Raw genomic sequence first — 23,332 nt, 5'->3', positions numbered from 1 at the left:
TATCTGAACTTCTAGCCAAAGAGATTTGAGTTCTGTATGGGAATGTCAAAAGTTTAATGATGATTCCTCCTAATAGAAAGAGAATATTATTTTTTTACTTTCATAACTTCCTGTGATGTACCTTCTTCTATAATTTAGAAGCTTTGGGTACCCTTAGTATACACTAGATTTCTTCTAGAATCAGGTGAACAATATGATTTATATATAATGCCATATTCATTTTACTAACTGGTTGGGCCTGATTTTTTTATTGTGTTCTCATAATTTATAGGGCTATATTTGAAACTTATTTCACATTTTTGAAGATAATGCACTCTGAAGAGAAAGAAAGTCATTTAGAAGATTAGTTTCAGGCTATTTAATATCTTTTTGTAAACTTTTCCAGATAGATACTAGTTGCTAGTTTTCTCAACAAAATTTCAATTTGTTCATGAGTAGAAATGACTAGGAGAGACTTTGTTTTTTAAATTGTACTCAACATGTTGAGTTACAACAGACTTGTTTTAAAAGAAAAAAGTAGGTTAATTAATGAAATTAATTAATTTTATAGTATATTTCCAATCAACTGGGCACTAAATTTTAGTTCACTACTTAAGATGGAAGAAAGGGGTTTTTGTTTTTTGAGCCTTTTAAGGGTGTTAGTGTTAAGTTAACATAAGTATAATTACTGAGCTGTAAGTAGCTTTTTGGGAACAGGAACAAAAGAATAAATAAGCACATCTCTGTTAATATGCTAAAGGTGATGCGGATTTTTAAAGTCACTAACAAAACTGGCTTCTCATTCTTTCATAGGTGTATATAGCTTTGCTAACTGCTTTTTTCTTTGTCTGGTTTGCAAAGAAATAAATTCAACCGCTATAACCATTTTGCTGTTTCATGGTGCCAAAAGTAGAGTGAGAGTATTTTCATCCTCTCAGTATCTGAAAGTTCTTACAAAAGCTATGTGGGTGTCCTTGATTTTTTATACCATATGTATCTTATACAATTTTTCATTGACATAATTTGATTTTCATACTGAGAGTCTTGGAACTGCAGTAAATTGTTGGTCTACTTTTAAAGTTGTGAGTATAAAGCATATTAAACAGGCTTACCAAAATTATGCTGTTAAAGATGTAGTCATTGCTCCAGGGATATGTTTGTATTTGAAGATTAAAAAAAAACCTAATTGCTCTATAATGAAAATTGAGTAAGGGAAGAAAGATTAACCTGAGCGCATTGCTTAGTACTAGCAGGAAAGCAAAGACTTTTATTTTCTATTGATGAGGAGAAGCAAGTACTATAGCCTTTCCACTTATTTCAGTGGATTTCCAAGGGAAATGTGATTTCAAAGTAAGGGAAGTTCATACTTACTCTGTAGGTATTTTGGGTGGTTTTGTTTTGAATTTACTTAAATATTATTAATATCTGTGTTATCTTGGCCATTTCAAATCTCCAAATCAGTTGGTTAAAAAAATTTTTACATGGCTTCCACATTTTGTAAAATAGTGATTAACAAATCTTTCTGATTTTTTTTTTACATTATTATTTTCTTTAAATAGTCCAACAGAAGTTACTCTGCAGAATTTGTTTGAGAACTTTTGAAATCTAGTAAATAATAGTAGTAGATAATGTTTTTTTTTCTGCCATGCAAGTTTATTTCAGGTTCCTGCTGACAGTCATTTGTGGAAATCTGCTAGGGTTTTGGTGGTGGTGGTGGTGATGGTGGTGGTGGTATGTGTGCACCCTTGCATGCATTGCCAAGGAAGATCTTTAGGGAAAGACAGTTCTAAGAAATCACATTGTAAATTGGATTCATTTATTGTTGATTAATATTTACATTGTAAGTTTGCTATTAGGAAACCCCCCCTCCCTTTTTGGTAAACATTCTTGGTGTATATAGTATTGAAGGCTGTTTCTTTTCACTTTAGCTGTTGTGACTTTTCTTGTTGTGTGTGATAGCTCAACAGAACCCAGCAGCTCAGCTTCCTGCCAGGCAACAGGAGATGGAAATGAACCGGCAGCAGCGTTTCTTCCGCATTCCATTCATCCGCCCTGCTGACCAGTACAAAGACCCTCAGAATAAAAAAAAAGGCTGGTGGTATGCCCATTTTGATGGACCCTGGATTGCCCGGCAAATGGAACTGCATCCTGACAAGCCACCCATCCTTCTTGTGGCTGGTGTGTATGATTCATGTGAAAAACATGTACAAAATGAAAAGAATTATGAACCCCTTAAGGGAAATATTCTAATATATAATGTAATAATTCATTTAATTTCAGGGTTGAGTGGTGGAGTTTCCCAGTTAAGTCATATTTCCAGTTAATTGAGGATTAGCTGATTTATAATGTAATATTGCTTAGATTAATTATGTCCTAGTAGAGCACATAGAAACTTGTCTGTATTCTAAGAAATGTTTCATTGATGTTTAATTGAACCCATTGCTTTTGTAATAGCTTGAGGACATGTAGCGTTTTTATTAACCTTGATGACTTATTTGATTAACTGAAATGTTTATAAATTTAGAAAGTGTCCTTAGTGGAGGACAGATTTAAGTTGTTCTGGTAAATTCATTAAGCAGGTTTACATCTTAGAAAAAATGAAGTTCTTAGAAAACTCTCTAATCTATGAGAATTGATAGGTATGTAAGGAATAAAGCTCATAGAAAAGTGATTCTGAAAAGAGACATGATAATTTTCTAATGTTTCCTTAATGCAGGTAAGGATGACATGGAGATGTGTGAGCTGAATCTTGAAGAGACTGGCCTGACACGGAAACGTGGTGCTGAGATTTTGCCAAGACAGTTCGAAGAGATTTGGGAACGCTGTGGAGGCATCCAGTACCTTCAGAGTGCAATTGAGAGCAGACAAGCCCGACCCACATATGCAACAGCCATGCTGCAGAATCTGTTAAAGTAGCCGTTGCACACTCACCTTATAGCTGGGAGCCTTGGTACTGGATAGGGAGTGTGACCAAGAGATTAACCCTTCCTTGCGCATGTTAGAATTACTTATGCACAATGAGCAGATTTTATAATCATGGCTTTTTGTTAATTTAAAATTAATTAACATTATGGTAGTGAAATTGGGACCTAAAAATTATTTTCCAGTATACAGCAATAACTCTTAAACTTCTCATTATTCTAATGCTTGTTACACTTGGACACTTCTGACATCTCTCATTCTTTGCCAACAGACTACCTAAAGTCCATGATGATTGTTCTCAAGGAAAAGAGAATTTTTTAAAACATTCAGAATACTTACTATTTATGGATGACATAGTACATTCTAACTGGAATTATGAAACAAATTTACAAGAATTAAGGCACTTAAAATGATCAAGGCACTGATATTTTTGGTCTGAAAAGCCATGTATTTTCTCTGTTTTTTCAGAAATTCATGGAAACTTCCATCAAAGATGGAAATTCTGACTTTCCCCCCTCTCCTCTGCAGTGCATCTTAGTCTGGATGAAGCAGTTCTCCCTGAGTCCCAGAATTTTGGAAGGAACCTTAATTTATTTAATGTGTTCTGGGATAAAGGAGGTACCAGTGATACAGAGATTAGTTTTTTGTTTTCTTTTTTATTCAATCAAATTTTATGTTGGAATATTCGTTTGTTGTTTCATGGACAAATAAAGGACATTCAGATTATTTAAATGTCTCAAAGTTCGGAGCTAAGTTTTTTTAGAAAGGGAAACAGGGTTTAGGTGGCCTTTTGGCTTAACTGGACTGAATGCAAATCTTTTAACTTCATCTCAATTGTGCTTTTTGTATCAGAATCTTGTCCAAGTTGTTTCATTTGATTTAAGCTGGTGTTCTACTTCAAAATCTTTTTTTTTTTTTTTGTAATTCGTAGTTTCTTTTTTGTCCTTTGTGATTTTGGTAATTGTAGAGTTGTATTTTATAAGCTTTGTAATTCAAAAGCCCTTGTACTTAGTAATTGCTTGTTTCATATAACAGATAATTTTAAAAAGTTTTCTTTGTGTGCTGTTAGTCTTGATCAGATGCTGGCAGTTTCAAGCCTAATATTTATGATTTTCACATTAGGAATTTAGAGACAAAAATATATCAAGGAGTTATGTTGACTTAATCCTAAGAAGTCTTGTTTGTATTTTAGAATAAAGTTAGAAAGTAAAATTATTCTCTGTACCTTTTTTCTGATTTTTAAATATGCTAACCTTTGAAATGAAATTTCAGTGATTTTTTTTTTTTTTTCTTAGAATACCTCAGTTAGGAAAATATTTCCCAGCTGATTGGGTTAATATTTGGGACCCACAGACACTGTTTTCAGAATTGCTTCTCTCATAATGTCTTAGTACAGAAATATTTATTTATTATGATGCTGTGCAAATGATTGTCTTACATTAAGTAAATGAAATGGCCCTGTCTGTGCTATGATTAGTTGAGAATGTGAATGTGATTATCTTTCAGAGGCTGTATTACTGCTTAGACTTGCCCACCCTTGGATCAATTGGTTCTTATGATTGGTGACAAAAGGTGTAGTTACTGAAATAAATGACCTGTTCTCTCTCTTTCATCTCTTGCCTTTAATTGGTGTTTTTGTTTGTGTAGGATAGTGAATGATTAGCTTTATTTTCTAATTTTACTAATGAGAAAAGTCCTTGAAAAAAATTGAGTAACCAAATTGATTATTGATGACTTGTCTCTTCAGTATGGTTTTCAGAAGTAAGTTTTATGTATCTCTTAGATATATATATAGGTACTAGATGGAAAATTAATCAAAAAGGTCAAAATTATCATGAGAGAACTTAATGTTTTGAAGAATTCAAAAGAAATATATCCCCCCAAAGCATTGTTACAAGTATTCTTGACTCAGAGTTAATAAGAGTTAATTTTAAGCCATTTTGTTTCCAAGTGTGTCACCCAGCTGTCCTAGAATTTATTTAAAATAGCCTCCTGAGTTAATGTGCCTATCAGAACTGCCCTGATTTAGATAGACTTAGGTAGAGTAACCTACATACAACAGGTGTGTATATATAGTGAAGACCTTTTGCTGGAGAAACTAGGACCCTGTCAGCCTTTGGAAAATAGAAGAAGTGCTGTTCTAAAAGATGTTGATACAGCTGCTTTATTAAACTCACAATCAAATTCATAAATGCTATGTGAAAACCTTAGGAATCAAAAGTTAACTCATTTTAATCAGTCATTTTAATTGAAATTTAAAATTAAAAATTTATACCAGTATACTGTATATAAATAATCTTCTCTTAATGCTGTCTCATTAGTTCTTTGTGCTTGTCAATACTAATTATTTCCATAGTGTATGCTTTGCAAAGGTAGGCGTAAATATTAAAAGAGAAAACAAAATGTTTTCACATTCAATTCAATTATAATGTAATTCCTAAATTCACCAGCACAGTTGAAAGACATGAGATATGAGTCCTTGCAGGAAGTGTTTACAATCCACCTATATTAAGAGAACAGAGTTTTCTTAGTTACAAAGTTGGGAGATAGCACTTTCTCAGAGGATTATATGAAGAAGTAAAGAAACATAGGGACACAAGCCCACACGAAAGACATTCTATTGTTACTCTCATTTGGCTTCTGTAATGACTTTTATAGGTCATTCTTTCCAGTGACCTACTGAAGCATTCTGTTTTATAAGCAACCGAGAAAAGATCATTTTAAGGAGAAAATAGGTAGTATTTGTGGAAGTGTAAATAATAAAAACCTGCAGGAAAGATTAATAATGAATGTTTATGATTTGTAGAGCTTTATTGTGTGTGTGTGTGTGTGTGTGTGTGTTGCTGGGGACTGAACCCAGGACCATGCACATGCTAGGAAGCCACTCACCACTAAGCTACATTCCCCAGTCCCTAATTGAATATTTTCAAAAGATATTTTCACTCACAGGTTATTACTATGGTTCTCAGGGGATCCAAATATGCAGGTCTTTGGTTTTTTTTTACCTGAAGTAGCTTAAGAGTACTTGTATCAGCAGAATACTTATTGAATGAATCAGTTAATTAATACAATGTTAGTGATAGACCTACTGCCTTATATGAAATAGGTAGTAGAAATTCAGGGAGGTCAAGTAATTTAGTTCTAGACATTGAAAAAGATAAAAGATATAAATGCCTTTGTTCCAATCATGTGTAGCAAAAAGAATCAAAACAAGCAAACATTTTTTAAAACAGTTCTTGGGGACTTACAAAGGTTGTTCCTGTCTTTCTACATCCTCAGAAGGGATGACTGAGTATCTTTCCCTGTTTATCATTACCAGTGGTTAACAAGTATTGAGAGATTTAACTTCTCCCAAAAAATACACTAACAAGAGGGAGGGGAGGGCAGAGTGTATCTAAAAATAAGAATGAGAACAAGTCGCGCGGTGGGGTGCATTGTAACAATAAGGAAAGAGAGTGGTAGAAGAGAGGGAAAGGTTGTGTGGTACTGCACACTGTACATTTTAAGCAAAAAGCATTCCTATGTCTTTGCTAAATTTTAGCATGAATTGTGTGTAACTTAAGAGTAAAACCTATGGTTGTTAAACCTGGATCAGAATACACCTGGTGTCCAAATTCTTAGCACAGAGGAATGGCACTACCACACGGAAGGTGGCCAGCAGGAAGTTAGCATTCTGTACATGATCTTGGAAGGGTAAAGGGCAGATATTTTGAGATATAGAGCCTTCATGTGTCAGAACCACATCTTTGAATACACTAACTTCAGTTTAAATGGTGCACTTTTCCCCCATCACCAACCTAGTAAATGAAGTAAATTTGGTTGTTTCTGAAGTTTTTCAGGGGATAATCAGGAAAATTTAATGCACATTCAAAAGGAGAATTTTTAATCCTAATTTGTACCAATGCAGAATCCCATTTTCAAACCATGAATAGGCTTATTAACTGGCCACATTTCACTTCTGAAAATTTGTCTGTTTGCAACTGTTACTTGATTTTTCTCATTTTTCTGAAAATGGGTGTCTTAACACTTTCCTAAAATACTGATGTACTAGAAATACAAATAAATGCTTTCTATGTACAACTTCTTGAATTTTTTTTAATAGGGGTGTCATAAACAGTGGTAAATGTTGCACTTAGTGGACATGTCTCAAGTGGGAGAAGTTGGAAAAGTTTGGAATCCTGAAGCTCATTCAGTCACCAGGACCAAAAGTGCTATTGTCAGGTAGCAATAGGAAGAGGCTTGGGACTCAAGGGGATTGAAACTTTTGAACTTTGGCTCTAAACTCCATCCAGAGAGTAGGCAGTATTTTATATGAGCCACTGCTCCCCGTTTGACCAAACTGGAAGCAAACCAAATCTTGACTGCCTTTCCTTAGGCCCTTCATATTCTGTGAGAAGACACAGGTTGTAAAAACTGGAGACCCAAAGAAGACTCTCTTCTCCTTAGGGCTTTGACTATAGTTGGTCTATATAGCCTACTCCTTGTCTTTTCATCTGGAACCTACCATGGTCCTGGTGAGTCTTATGAGAGTGAAGGGAGACTGACATTTTACTTTACTAACTATTCTTTGGCTGCTTGGTAAAGATCTATCCATAAGATGGGTGATTCAAAGAGTAAAAGGCATTTACCATAAAAGGGCACCCCCTTCCCTCATGGAATATGGAGTATTTACCTAATTCTATTTCTCCATTAAAAAGTGTATTCCCTTTGCAAGTTGATATAGATCCTCACTTTTGGGGAGGATTGAGGATGAGAATGAGGATCAAAGGTGTGTATTTGCCTGCTCTAGGAGGGACTTTTCAAGAGATTGTATCTCTTCTGAATGGGAGGATACCACTTCCCACAAGATTGTCTCCATGATTAGGAAACAGTTTGTCTTTATTTTGGTAGCTTACTGTTAGATGTTGCTATCAGTGTTTACTATTTTGCTGTCTCTTGGCAGCCTTAAAATATCTTCCTTAAAATAATTTATCAAATCCACAAAGCAAATCCAGGAGGGAATAGCTAGTAAAACAGATCATTTTATTATAAATCTATGAATATAATACTTGTCACATCTTTTTGAAATTAAGAATTGCAACAAATATATTTGATAATGGGATATTTGAAGATGTAGAGGAGTGGCACATTGAAACTGAACCAGATTACATTGATGCCAAGCTACCTAAACCCACACCAAAATTAGCATAGGAATATATATATATATTCATCTGATGGAGAACAGGAATTAGGTCAGGTAAAACAACCTTACCTCTCCCCCTCAATATAGTGTCTTCTTTAAAATCACTCTGTAGTAACAAGATTTTCTCATGATAGATATTTCTGAACCTCAATTTCTCTTTCTTCAAAAGAACAATTTATAAATTATTGGGAACAAAACAATCTATTGTGTAAGCAGCAACTGTATATATAACACAAGTGTCTTAACATTGAACACCAAAGTGTATATGAGATGTGTGCAGCATGGATACACTCATCAGTTACATTCTGCATACATTAATGCAGCTAGACCTGTATCTCCTTGCACAAATATTCATCTTTTAAATGTACATTCTAACATATAAAGTGCTTGCTTCTTGATATAATGTTAAATCCCCAGAATAAGTTGCAAATGATCTTTGAGTAATATTTTAAGGGTTGCTAGAAGTAAACCTGGTTTACTATTACCCTATCATCCAAGAATAGTAAAATATGTTTCAATGATTGTGTTTTAGGTTTTAATAAAAAGTGTCTTTCAGGATTTGCTAGTCATCAAGTGCATGACTTCTGTACTTGAAACATAGTGTGTGCTGCTGCTTCTTGTTGACTCTATACCTCAATTCCAATGACCAGTGAATCTACCTGTCTCTGTTTGTTTTCAGAATATTGACAGAGTGGACACAGTTTTACTTGAGAAAGCAAGTCAATTTTTCTTGAGATAGCTTAAATGATAATTTGTACATTTCCAGTTTTTAAGTTTCTTCCCAATCTTGATCGTTAAATTCTTCAAATCCTACAGCCAGTAATTCAGAATTTCTTTTCTTGGTTCCCTGGAAGAGAAATAGTTTTAAGAACTTATGGAAAGCCACCCAAAGTCAAATCAAATGTTCATTCTAATATTACCTCCATGGGTAGATGAGAGGATGTGCTTGCCATTTAGAATATCTTCTCCGAAAGATTGGAGATGCCCTCCAAATGTTCTCAACTTTATAACCTGCTAGGAATGCATCCCATCTTTTCTTAACCCTATTTAGATCATCGGATGATCCATCTGTTGGAGCAGGGATGGCAAATTATCTGTACATGAAATTCACCATGTTCCCTTTCACCCACAGTGATATCACTTATCTAATTACAGCACTCTTCCTCATGGGATGTAGTCGCGTCCTTTGAATCTGTCTCAACACTGCAATCCATGTAGCCCCAGATAATTTGCATTGATACTTAATTTTTAAAAATATTTTTAGATGTTGATAGGTCTTTATTGTATTCATTTATTTATATGTGGTGCTGAGAATTGAACCCAGTGCCTCACATATGCTAGCAAGCACTCTACCACTTAGCCACAACCCCAACTCCGATACTTAATGTTTGTCATTGTCTGAAGTAAGAGGCAGTTCTTTTGGGGGATCAAACCTAGGGATTCACACATATTAGACAAGGACACTACTTACCATTGAGCTATACTTCCTGATCCTGATGGAGTTAGTTCTTTAAGTTTACTTCTTGATGTGAAAAATCACTTCCTCTTACTCCCTGACAACTTTCTTTATTTGATATATGGCACTTAACTATTTGGTATGTGCAGATTTAATATGTGCTTCATCTTCAATATTTTGTCAATATCAGATCCTTGTGTCCGATCATGATTTTATATGGCCCTCACTTAAACTTTTTGTTTTTCCAATTTTCTTGGTTCTAGGAAATTAAAATGGCACACATGATTTCCATTATACACTTGCATATATAAAATCACATTTGGTATGACTGTCTCAGTCCTCTTCATTGTATGTTGACTGGTAACTTTTTCAGGTGCAAGTTTTGAGACATATCTTCTCATTTAGTACTATAGATCTCATGTAACATGAACTTGGCTGATTCTCATCAGCCATCGAAGACTCGGTATAATTTTTGAAAATAGGTAATTTTAGGTGAAAAATATCCAATGTTATTTATTTTCACTGATCAAATTGGCAGAGCTTTTTTTTTTTTTTAACCTCCAATGTTAATTTCTCCAAATTACTTAAAAGACTCTAAAGCTTTATGTAGGCTGTATATAAACTGGTTGTAGACAACTTATTTTATTTTATAAAATAAAATTAGTAAAATAAGTCGATTGGATTAGTATTTATAAAGATACACCCGGGACATTAGAAAAAACATCTGAGTAATTTTGGAAGTTGCTCATTGTTCACAAATGTTGCTTTTACATATTTGCTACATACTTTGGCTTTAGCTGATTATTATTTGAGATCAAAAGAAAATTTTAAATGGTCTATATGAAATTATTCAGTGCCAGGAATATTAATTATTATTGTGAAAATTTCAATTTTGTTGAAACACATTTGATTACCCACATGTATGTTTTTACAAGAAAAAGTTGGGACCATTATAAAATATTTGGATTGTTATTTATGTACACATTTCAGTTTTTTCCATACTTTATGCATCAGGAAATATCATTTTACCCCTTAAAATACTAAATTAAAAAGCCTAGCAAAGGAAAGTGCATTACTTATCCCTATTTTAAAAACAAGAGTCAGGTATAGAAATGTTTTAAATTCCCTTCAAAATTCAAGTACAGTGATTAAAACCAAGATGTAAAAGAAAGAATGGTTTTACCTTTTCATTTTGCTGATGTTGGAACTTTTTAACACTAGTTTCATATGCTTGATTTTTAGAGTGATCTGGCAACCTGCAAAAGAAAGCAAAAACACATCCTGTTTCCTGGGCTTTTATCAACATCAATACCAACTACCGCTTTCTACTGTTCAGTTCTAAAATTATGACAAGTGGAAATAGATAGCATATTTCACAGATTTCTTCCATTAGGGTTGGCGAAAGTATGAGTTCTGTATGCTCCCCTTCCCCCAATTCTGCTTTACTCTTTATTAGGCAGTGGTCTCAGAAGGACTGAAGGAAACTCAGGGGAAAGAGACAATAAATTCATCTTAAAAATAGTGGAGTTATTTCTCAAGACAAATTCTGAATTGTGGTTGCTGAAAAACAACTCATTTTTTGTTCATAAAATTAAAAGTTGTTTTATAAATTAGTTGTGTCAGCTTTATTTTTAAATTTAATTTCTATTTTTACAGACATAAATATGTTATATAATTTCTGTTGATAGTATATACACTTTTTTCCATTTTGTGTTTTTCCTCTTTATGTTGTAAAATAGGCAAAATATTTGGGGGATTCCTTCCTATTTATCTTCCCTTATCAGTAAGTTGTTTTATTTCTCTCACCATTTTGGTCTATTAACATTTCAGAAAAAAGGAAAAGGAGGGAAAATCCTATTTCAGTCCCAATTCTAAATGGAAAGAAGGCAGTAGGGAGGAGAGGTAGTTTGAGGAGATTGAGTAGCAAATTCCTTGTTCCCCCTCCCATCATGGAAGGAAGTATATTTAGTTCCTGTTTGCCCTGGTTGGGAGATACAGAAGCTCTAAGAATACCAGGAAACTGGCAGATATCTGGGATCAGAACCAAGACACTTCAAATGAGGGGTAAATGGGACTAGAAGCTCTTCAAAGGACCTCTTGAGACCAGGAGCTATACTTCACAGTATGTTCCAAGGAAACTAAAGTGCCTAAAATGATTTCTCAAATTATTAATCAGATGAAGTTTTAAATACAAGATTGAACTATGTTTAACTCCAACCTTCTCCTCCCTTTCCTCCAACTTTTTCACTACCCAGTGGAGAAAGGGCTGAAAAGGAAGTTAATAACAAACGAACTCCTTCCTCCACCACCACGTGAGGTCCAGCATGTGAGTCCAGCATGTGACCTTGCTGTAGTTATAACAAGTGCTTTCATGTTATTAAAACCTCCACATAAATATCACATTTTACTATCATTTACTTATGCTGGCCCTTATATTTGGAAATATTTCATTATTATAAATAATGTCATAGAACAGGATAGGCCTATTAAAGGACAAAAGTGAGATTTTTTAGATCTGAAGATGAAGTTATAATTTACTGTTAGATCCAAATCTACATGTTCTATGTAATGATAATTGTGATTAATAAGAGTTCAACTCATTAAGCCAAAAAAGGAAACTTTCACAATGTAAGTCTTGTTTATTTTTGGAGAATTTTGTCAAGAAAGTTCCCATCGTAACAGAATCTATATATAGAACATTTGAAATTGAGGGAAATGAAAAAAATATGTGCAGAACATGGTCATAAATATTGAATGGGAGGAAAAGAGTAAAGGAAAAATAAAAGGTGAAAATGTAAGGAATGACAATAACTCTGCAGTAGAATGACAACTAACTGGAACAGATCTGTGTCAATCAGTGGACTAGTCGTCTTGGCAAGGCACTTGCCCTCAATTTCATTTTCCTATCTCCTCACTTTCAGGGAGAATAACAGAAATGAAGCCAAGTTTACAGTTCTTCAGAGAATGCTGTTTTCACAGTTACAATACTCAGAGTTCTAATGGATTTTCTTTTAAGAGCCAGGTAGGGAATCATGGTTTCTCCTTACAGGGTAGCCCTTTGTTGATAGGACCAGATCTGAGAGTTCTAGTAGTGGAGCGGTTTATACTGAGGGGCATCTGATGTATCCCTTACCTAAGCTCATGAATTAATTCCTATGAGCCTAATTACATAGAAGAAAAATTTGAAGCTTAGTGGGCGGAAATGTGGCTCAATGTCCCACCTAGTTAGGGGCAGAGTTTAAGTTGAACGTGAGTCTAATTTTAAAGCATCTAGTTTTAATTCTTGTCTAATCCGTGACTGACGTGGTCTTAATTGGTCAACTGATCTTCTTATAATTGAAATTTTAGTCACTTAAGTGATGGTATCTTGTGAGGAATTGAAATAACAGATGGAGGAGAGCAAAGCTCAGGGATTCAGGAGGGACCCTCGGAGCACCAAGAGTGCTGGTTTCTCTTCACTGAAGAGGCTCGTGGGGGCAACAGAGGCCTGTCCTTGTGCTGGGGTATCAGGCTGACCATTTCACATTCCGAAAAGCATCTTTAATCAGGGAGTGGAAAAGGGCAGGGTTAGGGTCATGTGGGGATTTTTCTTTTCCCTGAAGATAAATGAAGCATCTTTCTTCCCTTCCCTCCCTTCCTTCCTATCTATGGCCTATGTTTAGCATGGTGACTGGCACATGGTGCTCAAAAATACTCGGTAAGTTAATCTAAGGAGCATCAATATTCTTGTATATTCGAATAGCTTAAATCCATATTATTGCCCAGAGACCAGCACAAGTGGAAGAAGCAGAACATCGTCAACCTGGGTGAGAGCTGTTATATCTGGATCACCTTATACCTGGCTCCATTGATCTTGCTTATGGCAACACAGAACTAAGGTGATCTTTCTTGCCCAAGAAAGAGGAATGTTTAAAACTGAAAACTGTAAGTCCATCTGAAAACACGAATAGGACTAGTTAAAATAAAAACCGAACGTATCACCGTTCATGTGAGACAAGCCTCTCCTGCTCACCTTGTTGAGGCCTCATTCATTGGCACTCCTTTCTTTTTTTAATTACATTAGCAGTATGTGAACATGTTCTCATTATTAAGGAAGCCAGACTCCAATGCCACTGCTCTCCATTGTTAATGGAAAGAATTTATCACTCCACACATTTTGCTGTGTGTTTCTTTTCTTTTCTTTTTTTTAATTTATTTTTATTATAGACAAATGGGATACATGTTGTTTCTGTTTGTACATGGAATAACAGCATACCATTTGCATATTCATACATTTACATAGAGTAATGATGATTGATTCATTCCCTTATTTTTTTTTTCCTTCCCCCTCAGCCCTCCCACCTCTCTTTTCCCTCTCTACAGTCCCTCCTTCCTCCATTCTTACCCCCCTCCCATCCCCAATAATGTGTCATCATCTGCTTATCAGTGAGATCATTCGCCTTTTGGATTTTTGAGATTGGCTTATCTCACTTAACATGATATTCTCTAATTTCATCCATTTGCCTGCAAATGCCATAATTTTATTATTCTTTATAGCTGAGTAATATTCCATTGTATATATATATATATATATATATATATATATATATATATATATATATATATATACACCACAGTTTCTTTATCCATTCATCAATTGAAGGGCATCTAGGTTGGTTCCATAGTCTGGCTATTGTGAATTGAGCAGCTATGAACATTGATGTGGCTGCATCTCTGTAATATGCTGATTTTAAGTCCTTTGGTTACAGGCCGAGGAGTGGGATAGCTGGGTCAAATGGTGGTTCCCTTCCAAGTTTTCTAAGGAATCCACACTGCTTTCCAGAGTGGCTGCACTAATTTGCAGTCCCTGCTGTGTGTTTCTTAACATATAGATTGAATCATATAAAATAGCTGGTATTTGAAGATTTGTGACTGACAAAATGGCAATGCCATATGATTGAACCTAATATGCTTAAAAGTGTATAGTTTTGTATTAATTTATTACCTATATAGGATCTATTCTGCTGAAATTTGCTTCCTAATGTAATGATACATCTTGGATTTTTCCAGTAGATGTATGTCATTACATTTAGCTGTAGTTTTTAATAGTGAGTAATACACTACACTCTAGGTTAACCATTTCTTTCTTTCTTTCTTTCTTTCTTTCTTTCTTTCTTTCTTTCTTTCTTTCTTTCTTTCTTTCTTTCTTTTCTTTCTTTTCTTTCTTTTCTTTTCTTTTTTTTGTGGTGCTAGGGATCAAACCCAGCACCTTGCACAGGCTTTACCACTAAGTGACACTCTGGACCACTTCTTCCTTACTGATGGACAATATTATTATTTCATAATTCAAAGGAATATTATCATGAACATTTATGTATACATATCTTAGTGCACAGGTGCAACTATACTTTTAGGAATAATTATCTAAAAGTAGAGTAATTGAGTCAGGTTTAAAGTTTTATAGAGGCTACTAGAAGTTCTTTTTTTTTTAAAAAGTCTTTTTTCAATTTACACATCTACTAGCAATGCTTGATAGAACCAGTACTCCCCACCCCTGTGTTATCCACACTAAATATTATCAGCTTTCTAATAAATGATATCTTTATTGTTTTTAGATTTCTCTGATTATAGAGAGATTGAGCATCTTCTATATTTCATCGATCATTTGGAGTTCTTTTATAAATTGTTCCTCTTCTTTGCTCATTCTAACATTGTCTTTTATTGATGTGTAGTATCACTTATTATTATGGATGTTTACCTTGTCTAAAATGTAGGTTGTATATATTTTTCTTTGAGCTCATAGTTTATCTGATACTTTTATTTATAACACCTTTCCCCTATAGAAGTCCTATTCTTAAGTTTTCTGGGATTAGTATCTTAATTAGGGTGGTCTTTTTTAGTTCAATGTGATAGTTTTTTTTTTTCAGACTGCATTTCGGTTCATTGTACACAAATGGGGTACAACTTTTCATTTCTATGGTTGTTCATTTCTATGGTGATTCACACCATTCATGTAATCATACATGTACATAGGGTAATGATGTCTGTCTCAGTTCACTAAGATGATAGAATATTAAAAAAAATATTTTCCTAGTTTTGATCTTGAATTTGGATCTTTGATGTGGAATTGATTTTCTGTGATAAGGTACAATTTTATAAATGGAAGAACAAATCATACTGGAACCATTATTGAGCAGTCCATACTTTCCCTATCGCTTTGAAATGCTTGTTAAAATAAATTCTCTATGTATAAGGGTCTATATGGTTGTTCTCTTTGTTCTATTTATCTGCTATTTCCATGTCTATCATGTCTAAATATTATTTTATGTGTTTCGCTGTCTTACAGAGAAGCTATCCATCTCTGTACTCAAGATTTTTCCTGGTGCATTTTCATGTTTAGAGGAAATTTAGAACCAGAATATCAAATTGCATAAGGAATCCCATTGGGGTTTTAACTGTAATTAACTTGGAGAAAATTCACAGAATCATCATCATCATCATCATCATCATCATCATCTTTACTTCCCTGAATGAATGCTCTGTGCTTTATGTTCTTGGTAAAAGTACATTAAAAAGATCATTTCATAAACCTCTTGCAGCAGCCCAGCAGGTGGGGTTGTCTCATTATCCAATGAGGAAACTGTGCTTTAGAGAAGCAATTTGTCTAAGGTCACTTGATTTTAACCACAGTCTGACTTCAGGACATTGCTTCTTAACCAAGCACTATTGGGTACTCGTCTTTAAAATGTTAATAATTAAAAGGAACAGAATATATATATATATATATATATATATATATATATATATATTTTTTTTTTTTTTTTTTTTTTTATCAAGGAAAAGACTAAATTGCTATCGTTACGAGTTTTGGAAGTGCATGGCTGTGACTTCATATTGTGGAAAATTAGGACTATGGCCTCTAGAACAAGCAAGTGAAAATAAAGCAGAAAAAACCTCAGGTGACCTGATAGTGATGTGGGTCCAGGTGATCATCACTGAGGAGATGCTCAGGTGTTGATGGGAAGGGCTGGCAGCATTCTCAGAAGTGGCCCAGGGATAGGCTCCTGCCCAAGCCCTCTAGAGCACAGTCTGTGCTGCAGCCTTATCTGGGTGTCACCAGGCTTGAGAAACACCAGACACCTTCATGTTCCCTGCTTGTTCCCAAGTCCACCTACACCCTGAAGTTTGGTTTGTGCATAGAAAGCTAAGCCCATTATATCTCACCTCCTTTTCCCCCTTCCAAGGGGCTTCTCTAGTAATTTCTGGGAATTAAGGAGTAATTAAACATATCTTAACACTTCTAGAGAATGGACCACTGTAATTAAAAATGTGCTACAGAAAGTAATGGAAGGAGGAAATGTTTTAGGTTAAAAAAATACTGACTACAAAACAGGAAGCCAGTCTGATTCCATTTTGCATTAGAAAATTCTATATAAACCAATTCTATGTCAATATGGACACCAAAAGATAATAGCAGTTAATGTGATAAATTACACAGGCCATTTATCATCTTTCTCTTAATTTTTTATATTTTCCAGCTTTCTTATGATGAATGCTATTACGCTTTCAAACAGGGGAAACACCCAAGTTTTACAGAAACTTCCACCAATTAAGGCAGTTAATCAAGTATTTTATCTGAAAGCTGACAGAAGTTTTTTTTTTTTTCCTTTCCTGTTGGATTTATGGAAATACTTCCAAAAAGCCTAGAGTAGGGCTCTCAAAGTGATCCCTGGACAGCAGCATCACCCTCACCTGAGGCCTACTGAGACCTACTGAATCAGAAACAGCAGAGCAGGGCCCAGCAAAGGATATTTCCACAAGGTTTCCTCTGGGTGATTCTGATGCTCACTGAAATTTGAGACCCTCATACGATCATGTGAATTTATTCTGTTAGGCTTTTCTGAAGTATAGGTAGTAGGTCTGTGACTTTTGTGTGCTTGACCTACCTGCACGGAACTCCCTTTCCCTGAAGGGCCTTGCATTCCTCTCCAGGGGCACAGAGGCCTGGGTCCAGGTGGTCCAGGTCCCCGTGACTCTCATACCCTGGTCTGCAGCGACACTCTGCTTCCTCTGTCCACTCATTCTTTATGCACTGGGAAAATTCATCACAGGCCAGGAATTTGCAGGGATCTGTTTGATCAGCTGTAAGAGATGGAGCAGAATTTGATGAATGTATGATGTCTAAGCATGGAGCTGGCAGCAGTTAAAGGCAAGAAAACAAATATATTTACCATGTCTTATTTCGGAGTGGGTCATATAGTATTGATAACAGACTGGGTGAAAAGAGAACCACACTTTGTGCTTTGAAAAAAAATGAACTTATAGACACAGGTGATAATATATTTAGCTCCAACTATAATTATGTACAGGCCTTTTAGAGTGCATCAGAATCATCTGGAAGCCTTATTAAGACAGATTCCACTGGAAGGCAGATTATAAATCTAAAGTATTTCAGAATATTTAGCTTGGAAGACCACTGGCTCCTGTAAGCCCTCCCTTATTTTCATGGCGCTAAAGACATTGAACTCTCAAAAGAGAAGGAAATGACCAGAGTCCCTACCTGCTGGTGGCAGAACCAGCACAGGTCATTAAATCATTGCCTTTTCTTCCCTGGAAGGATTTTCTTTTTAATCAAAACAGCCTTTTGTCTTCAGATTATTCTTTAATAAACATCATTATGTTCAAGGAAATAAGGAACAGGCATCAGTGTACAAAACCATTCTTTCAAAAATCTAGGGGAGGCAAGTGATGTATACAGTTGATTCTGTAGAAGGGGCTGAATGCCTAGTGTAGTATGAGTTGTAAATATGAAGATAAGTTTAGAGAGAGATCAACCTGGAGGGGATTACTTCGGACTAAGACTTTAAAGTGGATCACAAGCTAGTCATGGTGGCACATGCCCGTAATCCCAGCTACTAGGGAGGTTAAGGCAGGATGATGGCAAGTTCAAGGCCAACCTGGAGAATTTCTCAGAACACTATGTCAAAATAAAAATAAAAAGGGCTGAGGATGTGACTCAGTGCTTGCCTTGTGTGCGGGAGGCCTTGGGTTCAATCCCCAGTACAATAAATGTTTTAGTTTTTGTATTGCTGTGACCGAAATACCCAACTAGAATAACTTAGAGGAGGAAAGCTTATTTTTACTCATAGTTTCAGGGGTCTCAGTCCATAGAGAGCTGACTTGATTGCTCTGGGCCTAAGATGAGGTAGCACATCATTGGGGAAAGGCCAGTGGACCAAAGCTGCTCAGGTGGGTGGGTTCAGGAGGGAGGGAGGGAAGGAGGGAGGGAAGGGCGGGGGGGGAGAGAGAGAGAGAGAGAGAGAGAGAGAGAGAGAGAGAGAGAGAGAGAGAGAGAGAGAGAGAGAGAAAGGAGCCACAGGGAAGATGCACCCTTCTAGGGTACAAACCTCAGTGACCCATCTCCAATTGTGCCCCACCTACCTACTGTTACCACCCAGTCAGTTCATTCAAACTAGAAGGGACTGATTAGGTTTCAGTTCTCACAATCCAGTCATTCCACATTCCTGAATTAATGCAGAAGCTTTTGAGGGACACCTCATATCCAAACCATGACAATAAATAAATAAAGTGGGTTGCATTTGGGGTTTTTCCCATTTTTTAAAATTGTTGGTACATTATAGTTGTACACGATGGTGGGATTTGTTATAAGCACACAATATGACACTATAATTTGACCAGTAGCATTCTTCTCTATCTCCCCTTTCTCTGTCCTCTTCAGAGTGGGTTGTGTTTGTGTGTGCAAAGGCAAGTAAAGTTATTCCCATGGGAGACAAAAGTATGAGCAGAGGAAAAGAAATGAGAAAAGAACAGACATATGAAGAAAGAGCAGGGGAAACCCAGCTAGGAAGGAGCAGAAACTCCTTCAAATGAGAAGGAAGGGAACTAAGATTGGGAACTGTATGTTAAGACCAGTTTCTGAAGGGCACACTAAGAAATTTGGACTTTTCCCCACTTCCACACTGCGACTGTAATGTCCCCCAGGAATCTGGATTGTACAGGCAAGTGGGAGCCACAGAGGATCTTAAGAAAGGAAGAGTAAGATCAGAATTGTGCTTTAGAAGATTTATAAATAGAACTTAGAATTTTTAGAATTAGGATGACTTGAGAAATCATCTGGTCCAATATTTCCCAAGTGGGAACATTTGTGGAACTCTAATTCAGCAGGATTTGATAAGTTTTATACTAAAAGGAGGTTTGATGGCTAAATAAGTTTTAAAAAATGCTGTGTGACTGACTGTTGGTGAGAATGTAAATTAGTACAGCCATTATGGAAAACAGTATGAAGCTTCCTCAAAAAAATAAAAATAGACCTACCAGATGATCCAGCAATCCCATGGTTATATATCCAGAGGAAATGAAACCTGTATATTAGAGACATCTGCACTCTCGTGTTCACTGCAGCACTATTCACAATAGCCAATATAAATGGCATTAATATAAATGCCCATCAATGGATGAATAAAGAAACTGTGGTATGTACATACACAACAATATACTATTCAGTCATAAAAATGATGAAATCCCATCACTTGCAACAATATGGATGAGCCTGGAAGACATTATGATAAGTGAAATAAACTAGGTACAGAAAGACAAATATTGTGTGATCTTACTCCTCCGTAGAATCTAAAATAGAAGATATGGTTGATGCTGAGAGTAGAATGGGGGTTACCAAAAGCTGGAGAGAGTAAGTGGAGAAGGTGATGGGAAGGGATGGGCCCATGGGCACAAAGTTACAGTTGGGAGTAAGTTCTACATATCCTATTGCATAGGTTTATTATGATTAGCAATAATGCATCATATATTTTGAAATAGCTAGAAAAGTGGATTTTGAATGTTCTCATCACAAAGAAATGACAAATGTTTACAGTAATGGATGTGCTAATTACCCTCATTTGGTCATTACACAATGTACACATGTATTGAAATATCATATTCCATAAATATGTACAATTATTATGTGCCAGTCAGAGATAAAGATAAAGGTGCATTGGGATATATCTGTGGTCCCAGGTGCTCTGGAGGATCACCTGAGACCAAGAGTTCTGGAATCAGATACCATCTCAAAATAAATAAATAAATAAATAAATAAATAAATAAATAAATAAATAAATAAAACAGTAAGATGAGAAAAACATATGACATAAGTATAATGGGTTTTCTTTCTCTTGCTCTCTTTTAGCCTCCAACACCATTCCTTTCTCTTTTTACTTTTAAACCTCTTAGGGTCATTTATAAGCTCATGTCTATTGTGAGTCTTCAAGCAGAGAATGTAGTCAGCTACTTAGCCAAATTTACAGACCACACAAACTGTAAGGGCAGGTGGGGGGCAAGAGTTCAAATGAATCCCTCTGCTCACTTTTCCCATGGAGCGTCTCCTTGTGGCAGAAGACCCTAAAGCAAGAGGTTTTGTGACCAGCCCAGAATTTGGGCAAGAGCAGCTTCTTGAAAACATTTTTTGTGTCTTCCAGCAAGGTAGTCTCCTAAAAGTCTTTATGTGATGTTTCTCTGCAGCTTCCAAGTCCCTATGGAGAGCCACACCTGGATAATGTGATAGGCTTTCCCTGCCTAGTGGTTCCTAGAACCAGCCATGTTAAGGAATCCTTGTCACTGGTTAGGAAATTACTCAGATTTACGCTGACAACCCAGGTGATTTCATGTCCAGGGCCTGAATTAGCAAATAACAACTGTTAGCAACCTTACACTCGGAGCCATATTCTTGAAAACAGAGGCCAGGAGGGAATAGTCAGAGACTCCATTTCTCTCCCTTGCTGCACTAGAGAAATATATTTAACTTGGAAAGCCAACTGAATGCATGAATTCTTCCCTGCTGAAGAGAAATAGGAAAAGTCTGATAACCCAAAGAGTTTCCCTGTGAAAATTAAGTGTTTCTATTTTACAATAATTTCCTTTAGCCTGGTCAGGCATACTCTATGCATCCCTAAAATGACACAGTGCACAGCGAGGCAATGTTGGAGCAATGAATTTGTCCAAATCTGGGGGCTCAGAATCAGGAATATTTGAGGAATGAAGGCAATCACTTTGCAAATTACTTGATTTTCTCATGTTATTTATTCAGGACCAGTTAATAGAGAAGGAGACTTTAAATCACTAAGCTTATGTTTGTTTGCTATGTATGCATTCCTGGGTACTAAAGCAACACTCATTCATTCAACAAATATCAACTTGGACTTTGGTAACTTTCAGCACTAAGAATTTCATAGTGGCTAAATGCTTTAGATTTTTATTTTATCCATATATAAAAATTTACATTTCAGATAGGTGGCATTTTAGAGTCAAAAGTCATTTTTGAGACGTTTTAGACTAATTTGCTCGCTTTGCAGATGAGGAAACTGATATGCAGGGAAACTGAATGTTGCTAAGGTCATGCTGTTTGGGTTCAAGTCCTCTGACTCTGAGATTTCAGGAAGGAAAGAGCCCTGTAGGAGAGCTATTGGACCACTTGCCAATATGGTAAATGAAGGCAGCTACAGTTTTAATTAGACTCAAACCAGAAGCAACTCACATGGCTTCTACTTGTACTATCTATAAGGAAACAAAACAAAACTCCCTTGGTCTGTTTAGTTACACATCATCTTTCAAGTGACACATGCAACTTTGTGTTTGAGGCAAAGATTGACAATTGGGCTGATTCTGAGGAGGAAGAGCCATAGATGAGCTAGAAGAGGAAAGATTGGCTCTAAATGAATGAAAGTTTAGTAGAACTAGTAGAATTTTCCTATGCAAAAATTCCCTATGTTGTTGTTTTCTTTCTTTGTCATATCCCCAAAACATTTTTCCTAGAATAATAGGATTATTTATGGATATACCATGTATCTGTTTGTCTCTTCCTTAACATATTTCTGGACATTTGTACAAAACAAATTAGTCATTGCTTTTGATTTGGTTCTTCTTCATCATCATCATCATCATCATCATCATCATCATCATCTATACATTCTGTAGCAACAACCAAAAATTCTCTGTCCAAAGATGGTCTTATAACTTGGAAAAAGGGAGGACAAGGAGATTTGAGAGCAACAATAGATTAAGAAGGAAAACATTAGATTCATTTTTTAGAAAAATATTTTCAAGTCATAATCAAATTATGTGTATAGGTGATAAAGTAAAGCTCTCATGATTGATTTATAGACTGATTGGTCTATTATTGCTTCAGTTTCCTGGATTTGCTTAAATCCTCTTTACCTAATAGATTATTATTACTTTTTTTTATGTTGGCACTGTAGAGGAGTTTTTCCATGAGGCTGTACCACGCTCAACAGACACCTTGTGTGGTTTGGTGTATCCTCTGGGCTTACTGTAATTGCTTGATGGTAAAATTACTTGATTTTCTGTCCTTAACCAATGTGGATAGCTCTTCTACAGAGCAAACATGACAATCTCTCCATAGCAGAGGCCCAAGGTACTTGGCCTTGGTGAGTTGTGTGTGTCAATAGCTGCTAGTTAGCCGCTGATGGGAAGGTCCAGGTCCATCTCAGTACCCAGAGGTTCTAGCCTATACTTAGCATCCCACATGAATTCTGACTATAATCAGAGCATTCATGTCATTCCTTCAGGACTTGTCCCTGAAGGGTCTCCAGGGGTCATGACCCTGAATTTCAAGCTACCCAGGAGAAGTAGCAATTATTTATATAAGAAAAACGGTTACATTGATCAAGAGTCATTATGTATCACTGTAGTAGACACTTTAAACAGGTGTCTTCGTTAGTATTTGTAACAGTTTTCCAAATATTTATAGATATTTCAGACACCAGTTTCATAAGTTAGAAAAT

The 23,332-nt window shown here is 35.8% G+C and overlaps 2 protein-coding genes across 10 annotated transcripts in view; one reads left to right on the top strand and one right to left on the bottom strand.

Moving 5' to 3' along the window:
- The window catches only part of MYO6 (myosin VI), a 136,709-nt gene extending 132,196 nt beyond the window's left edge, over window positions 1-4,513 (top strand). For all 9 annotated transcript variants that reach the window (XM_079146506.1, XM_079146505.1, XM_079146504.1 and 6 more), the window contains 2 exons: window positions 1,939-2,157; window positions 2,696-4,513. In XM_079146506.1, coding sequence (XP_079002632.1) covers window positions 1,939-2,157; window positions 2,696-2,895 — 419 coding nt within the window. In that variant the 3' untranslated portion in view covers window positions 2,896-4,513. The remainder of the gene's footprint in view (window positions 1-1,938; window positions 2,158-2,695) is intronic.
- IMPG1 (interphotoreceptor matrix proteoglycan 1) overlaps window positions 3,744-23,332 on the bottom strand; it is a 155,773-nt gene continuing 136,184 nt past the window's right edge. The window contains exons 15-17 of the mRNA XM_079147372.1: window positions 17,465-17,660; window positions 10,723-10,795; window positions 3,744-8,930 (exon numbers count right to left, since the gene is read on the bottom strand). Coding sequence (XP_079003498.1) covers window positions 8,853-8,930; window positions 10,723-10,795; window positions 17,465-17,660 — 347 coding nt within the window. The 3' untranslated portion in view covers window positions 3,744-8,852. The remainder of the gene's footprint in view (window positions 8,931-10,722; window positions 10,796-17,464; window positions 17,661-23,332) is intronic.

This window comes from Sciurus vulgaris (genome assembly GCF_902686455.1).
Source record: "Sciurus vulgaris genome assembly, chromosome: 7".
NCBI lineage: Eukaryota > Metazoa > Chordata > Mammalia > Rodentia > Sciuridae > Sciurus > Sciurus vulgaris.
This window is presented reverse-complemented; position numbering and strand designations above follow the sequence as displayed.